This window comes from Budorcas taxicolor, chromosome 5, assembly GCF_023091745.1.
Source record: "Budorcas taxicolor isolate Tak-1 chromosome 5, Takin1.1, whole genome shotgun sequence".
NCBI classification, from domain to species: Eukaryota; Metazoa; Chordata; class Mammalia; order Artiodactyla; family Bovidae; genus Budorcas; species Budorcas taxicolor.
Genome location: NC_068914.1, coordinates 101,581,709 through 101,588,155, shown reverse-complemented (window position 1 = coordinate 101,588,155; position 6,447 = coordinate 101,581,709). Strand labels below are relative to the sequence as shown.

The window sequence follows — 6,447 nt, the reverse complement described above, 5'->3', positions numbered from 1 at the left end:
CCACCGCTGCTACGCAACCCGGCGGAAGCCCGTCACCAAACTCCGCCTCTTTGTTTAACTCGGTCCTGGACTAGAAACCACGAGCAGCCAACGAGGAGAGTGAAGGCTAGCCAGGCCTCCGCTCTAGACCGGAAGTCTTTATGGTCCCAGGGAGAACTAGATAGCCATTTGGGAGGGAGGACTCTATGTTCTTCCCAGCGTGACCATCAGGAGCTGAGCAGGAGGCCCATTCTCCAGGAGCGCGAGGCTTCGCTTTGGAGGGGTGCACGTGTTCGTGCTCTAAAGCTGATGCGACTTGGTGCGAGATCGTCGATAGTAGGCTGGCCTGCAGTGACCTGCCGTCTCCCCGGCCCCTCTCCCGTTTCCAGAGCCGTGGTCAGCATCCCGGAGCCTCCTGATCTTATGACTCATAGTCATGGGAGTGGATATGTAGTCAACAAGGCGACCACTGGGTGGGGAATGGGGGAGTGTCTGACCGGAAAACTTTGATCTATGGTTGCCCGCTTCCCTCCCAGTCTCACTCCCGCCGTATTTACGTCGGCCTTCGGAGCACTCGTATAGTTGCCTGAAACACATCAGGGGACAGAAGGGAGATAAAAATGTCCCTCTTCCCGGGTTGTGGTTTGCTTTCCTTAAGGTACAACACCGTGGCTGGGGGTGTGGGCGGGAAAGAACTTGAGCTCCGAGGAAAGTCAAGGTGGAGCCTAAAGCCCTCTAGAAGAAGGTAAGGGATTGATTAAGCAAACCAAGGCATTACAATTGCATGGCCTCTTAGGCTAATCTGATAATAAGCAGTATTTTTTTTTACCGATGTTCGCTAGGCAAATAGTAACGCACATGTATGTACATTGTTTGTATATATAATTGGTTTATACGGAATACTACAGAGCTAGCTACATTTTGTAGACTATGTATCAAGTCTCAAAGGGAACTAAAGGTTCAGGCCTCTTCTTTTTAGTCCTCAGAATCCTGAGGTCTAGGGATTGAGTACTTCAGGAACAGTTGCCTTTCGGACTGTGAGAGGAACTGGGGCTCTCTGAGCCCCAGATTCCATTATTTCCAAGGGGTAAGGAGTGAGGCTGCCAATTGTCTGTCTCTGGTGTGAATGCTACTTTTTCCAGAGATCTTGACCAAGCTGGTTACTGCATTAAACTTGAGGGCCCCAAGTCGGAAATAACGATGAGGGTTAGAGCAGTTGGAGAAGAGGAGGGAACTGCTTGTTGTGTGCCAGACACTGCTGCTTCTTGTCTGCAAAATGGAATCACATATTTAAGAACTGTCGAGTAAAAAAGTGAAGTGATGAGCTTGTTTTTATGCTTTTGTCCGCTGGATTCCAAAAAACCTTTGGTCCTATTTCCACTGTCTCACGACTAGGAGAAAATTTTGGAGAAAGAGTATCTTGGTTCTCGCGCCTAGTCAAGTGGAGGAAAATTGGGACCTGAGGCGCCCCCTGGTGGTCTTTATTATTCTTTGCGCGGTCAACCCTCCTTTAATACCTAAAATCCCACCCCTTTCGCGGCGCGTGAATCTCGAATCCCGATTGGCCGGGTGGGGACCCGCGGCGGGACGCAGGGGGCGAGCTGGGGCAGTGCTGATTGGCTGGAGGAGGCCGGCCGGGGAAAACTTCCGGGAATGTTCTTACTCCTGCGTTCCATTGGTCCGCATCCGGCGGCCTGGGGACCTTTGGCTCCCCCTGCGGGCGACTCGGCGGCTTGCACAGTCCGGCGGGCTGGCTGGGTGGGTGGTAGGCTGTGGGTTGGGGGAGAGGAAGGACTGAGTCCCGGATTGTCCAGATGAGGGTTCGGGAAGGTGTGGCGAGTGAGATTCCATTCCTTGGCTCTGCATCAGGTTCTCTGCCCCGGTTTCCGTCGGCTTCCCCACTTCGGGACTTGAGACTGAAAGAGCATCGGGGGAGGGGGGACTTCCAGCCCCGAAGCAGCCTGTCCAGAGACCCAAATTCTGATCTTGAAGTTGGGAGGCCCACGGGGAAGTTCGTTTCTACCCTTTCAGAAGAGTTAGATGGTTTAGGGCTGCCTGACCAGCCTAGTGTGGTAGATAGGCCTTGCGAAGTGGACATGGGAAGGTCCATGCATTGAACCTTCATCCCCTTTCCCCCCTTCTAGTGGGGTGCTGAGGCTCGGGCAGCATGACGACGGAGACCTTCGTGAAGGATATCAAGCCCGGGCTCAAGAATCTGAACCTCATCTTCATTGTGCTGGAGACAGGTGGCTCTGCTGGGGCGGCGGGCCCGCTGCGTAGGCTCTCGGGGTTGGGGAGAACCATTCTTAACTTGCACCCAGAATGGCAGGGCGCACCCCAAGACGCTGCTTACGTCCAGTCTCTCTCCTAGCCCCCGCCCAGAGAGTTGTAGTCGAGTGTAGGGTAGATGGAGGGAACTCTTGCCAGATCCAAGCCTCCAGTGCCTCCGGGCCTTTTCCCACTCAGGGCCCTCTCCATGGTGCTGGCTTTTCCCTGCCCCAGGGATTTGGCTTTGCCCTGTTTGTACACCTCACTCTGCCAATATCTAGACTTCATCCCTCTGATCATCACCACCCCTATTTATTTGACCACCCCCACCCCACTGGTCTATTTCCTCCAGGCCGAGTGACCAAGACAAAGGACGGGCACGAGGTTCGGACCTGCAAAGTGGCCGACAAAACTGGCAGCATCAATATCTCTGTCTGGGATGACGTGGGCAACCTGATCCAGCCTGGGGATATTATCCGGCTCACCAAAGGGTAAGCCATCAGATGACTTCTGGTTATTCAAGGGCCTTTTCTGTAACTCTGAATCCTGCTTTTTGTACCCCCACAGGTACGCATCAGTGTTCAAAGGTTGTCTGACATTGTACACTGGCCGTGGGGGTGATCTTCAGAAGATTGGAGAGTAAGTGCTATCTTGGGAAAGTAGAAGCACAGGCGAAGGAAAGAAGTTTGTGTTTTGCAGGAGGCAGCATGAGGCTGTGCATTCCATGTTCGGAACCTGGACCTTTCTGAGGTTTCCAGGGGATGGGCCTGAGGCTTTGCCACTTTCTCCTCTTGCAGATTCTGTATGGTTTATTCTGAGGTTCCTAACTTCAGTGAGCCAAACCCCGAATACAGCGCCCAGCAGGCACCCAACAAGACGGTGGGTCCCATGACTGTGATGTGGGGAAGGAGGGCAGGTCAGGCCAAGAAGCCTGGCAGAGAGTAAAGTCTGAATATGTCATTTGTGCCTCCAGGTGCAGAACGACAGTGGCCCTGCGGCTCCCCAGCCTACCACTGGACCCCCTGCTACTTCTCCAGGTAAATGTGTTCTCTTCCATTCACTAGCCCTCCTAGTTTCCCTAATCTCCCCAGCTTGGAGAGATGCATTGCCTTCATCCCTTTTCCAAATCTCTTTTCTGTGATTATAGCCTTTTCCACCCCAATTCTTTTTTTTTAAATAAGTGTTTGTATATTTATTTACTTGGTTATGTCAGGTCTTAGTTGCATCACACAGGATCTTCCTTGTGGTGCGTGGGCTCAGTTGCCCCCGCGGCATGTGAGATGTTAGTACCCTGACCACGGATCAAACCTATGTCCCCTGCATTGGCAGGCGAATTCTTAACCACTGGACCACCAGGGAAGTCCCTCTCCCCGTTCTTTTGCAAGTCCCTCAGGTGAAAACATTTGGGGATATGTTTCTATCACTGATAGAGCTCCCTTTTGCCACTAACACCCAGAGCCAAAAATGAGAGCAGTTTCTCTGCAGACTGCCCTCTTTCATTCTAGCTCCTTCGTCTGCTTCTCCTTTGGCAGAAACTTGGCATTTCCCACCCTTGCCTATTTTGATTCAGTATCAGTTCTGATACACTGTTACTTACATGACTCCGCATGGAGTCCCTACTGCACCACTTTAAGCCCAGTTTCTGTTTAGGGTTGCCACTCTTGAAATTTAAGGCCCTGCTCCCAGGCCTTGGCCCTCGGGATTATGGTTCTTCCAACTCAGAAGCCCTTGCTTTTGGTCTCTTGAGAGTTTGTCCTCCTGTAGATCATCAACTTTTAATTAGAGTCACTCACCAACATCACTCCCTTCTTCCCTTGGCTTTTCCTTAGAAACCTATTTTTTTACTGTTCTTTTCTCCTGGGTCATCTCTCAGCTGATGCTACTATTCCTGGATGTTTGGCTCTCTTGCCTCGGATCCATGCCTTACGTTTCTCCCAGTGACACTAGGCTTCGGGCTGCCTCTGGCGTTCCTTAGTCTGTGTCTGCATCCTCAGTTACCGTGGTTTCCTCACCTGCATTAGAACCACTCAAGGTCATGGTGTTTTTTTGGAAGCACCATGAAATAACAACATTTAATTCCACCATAAAAAGTAAGCATCCATATTTTCAACTGAAAATGACAGTTACATATTCTCTGGTCTCTATAACTCCATCATTTACAAAAATATTTTAAATAAGATACATTTAAGCCTGTTTGCCCCCTCATACTCATTTACTACATGTTTATTTGCTTTGTCCTCTGCTAATAGGTACAGAAGACTTTAAAAGAAAAAAATGTATGGCATAAAAACAGTTACTTTCTACATACTCTCCTAATTATTTCTGTGAATTAAGGAAAGAGCTTTATTCTTAAATTTTGGCTGCAGATATACCTTTGTCTGCTGGATCAGCAGGGGTATGGTTAGGGTTCATGGTGCCTTGTGTATGTGAGAGGCAGGCATCTATCTTCATTTAACAAGCATTTATAGATGAGGAATACAAGGGAAAAAACACAGCACTTGTCTTTAGGAGCTTGAAGTCCATGAAGGAAATAGTCCCACAAATGATGGTTATGTTAATAATAACACTGTGGTAAGTGTGGTGATGGTGGCTTTCACAGCTAAGGTAGTTCAAGGATTAAACACTGAAAACATACACAAAAGTGTTGTCTATCATTTTGGGGGTGTGAGTATGTATAATAGTTTGTTGTTTTTTTTTTTTTTGCTTGTTTATATTTTCTCAAATGAATGTGATTCATTGTGATACACACCACACTTTTTTCTTCCTTTCAAGATCATTCTTATATTTTAACACAAACTTCCCTTCCCAGTGATTCTTCAGTTTTACAGTCAGTTTTGGTCAAGAGCTATTTTGTCGGTGGTCCTTGAGCCTAGAACTAAACAGCTAGGTGTGACTCCTAATGATAGAGATGAATAAAAAAGAAAAAATAGGGATTCCCTCGCAGCCCAGTGATTAGGACTCCTCGCTCTCACTGCTGAGGGCCCAGGTTCAATCCCTGGTCAGGGAACTAAGTAAGATACCACAAGCTATGAGGTGCAGCCAGTTTTTGTTTTTGTTTTTGTTTTTGTTTTTTAAGAAAATATACAATGGTTCATGTAGCAACTGTCAAAATGATTGCCTCTTCTCTGGGGCCCCTTCCTAAAACTCACATTCTTTGCATTTGGTCACACAGCCTTAAATGTGCAGTTGTACTTGGTGGAGACTGTTCTGTCAGCCGGAGCTGCAGGGAGGTCTTGGGGATGAACGCCTGCCTGCCTTCGTTTTCTGATTCCTGTGTTTCTCCTCTTTCTCCCACAATTAGCCTCTGAGAGCCAGAACGGGAATGGACTGAGCGCCCCACCAAGTTCTGGTGGTGGCCCGCACCCGCCTCACACTCCCTCCCACCCCCCCAGCACCCGAATTACCAGAAGCCAGCCCAACCACACACCTGCCGGCCCCCCCGGCCCCTCCAGCAATGCTGTCAGTAACGGCAAAGAAACCCGGAGGAGCAGCAAGAGATAGCGATACTTTCCTCCTTCCCGCCACCAGCCATAAGCCAAGCGTCTGCTAGAGAACACAGCTTTCTCCTGGGCTGGCCGTCTCTGGGGGGCCAGGGGGTAGATGTGTTTTAGCCACTAAACTTCACTGGAGGGTGGGTGAGCAGTGGCCTTTCTCCACCCTCAGCCCATTCTCCCCTCCTTGTCCAGCTGAAGCTGCCTGTCTCCTGGGGTTCAGGGCTCTGTGCCTCCCCTCCTTCCTGCTTAGAAACGACAGTTAGTCTGTTTCTTGAGTGTGTGATGTGGAAGTCTAGTTGAATCTCTCCTTCCTAATAAATGTTACCACTCTGTACTGGACTCCTTTGCTTTCCATGGGAAAATGAAGAGATCGGCAGCTGGGGTGTCCCTAGGAGAGGGAGGGGAGAAGCAGAGCCTGCTCCTTTAAGGTGGCGCTCCTCCCCCGCCCCCTCCCTGCGGGTGACCCTTGTCCACCTGCCTGCCTACCCCCCACAGCTGGAACCAAGAAGACGGCGTCCCCCTTCCTCTGGTGTCCCTGTTTGCTGCTGTCAGGTAATGCCAACCTCCACCCCCTGGACCAACCACCCAGCTCAGACTGTGCTCCCCAACTTAAAGCCAGGTCAGACGTTTGCAGAGGGCCTGGACACTCCTTTCCTCCTCCCACCAGAGCGTCCCCTCTCTTGGTCATGATTCCCTGAGTTCTGGC

At 50.2% G+C, this 6,447-nt stretch overlaps 1 protein-coding gene across 3 annotated transcripts; it reads left to right on the top strand.

Moving 5' to 3' along the window:
* Nucleotides 1–90: 90 nt before the first annotated feature.
* On the top strand, nt 91–6,073 carry NABP2 (nucleic acid binding protein 2). 3 transcript variants are annotated; one of them, XM_052639411.1, is made up of 8 exons: nt 91–375; nt 638–724; nt 2,124–2,225; nt 2,600–2,738; nt 2,815–2,886; nt 3,045–3,126; nt 3,221–3,284; nt 5,549–6,073. In XM_052639411.1, exons 3-8 carry the CDS (start codon nt 2,147–2,149, stop codon nt 5,746–5,748), a joined length of 636 nt encoding a protein of 211 aa, XP_052495371.1. In that variant the 5' UTR covers nt 91–375; nt 638–724; nt 2,124–2,146; the 3' UTR covers nt 5,749–6,073. The 3 variants fall into 3 exon arrangements, with proteins under 3 accessions (XP_052495371.1, XP_052495370.1, XP_052495372.1); XM_052639410.1 differs by lacking the exon at nt 638–724 and having other exon boundaries at nt 92–375; XM_052639412.1 differs by lacking the exons at nt 91–375; nt 638–724 and adding an exon at nt 1,714–1,848.
* The last annotated feature ends 374 nt before the right edge of the window (nt 6,074–6,447 follow it).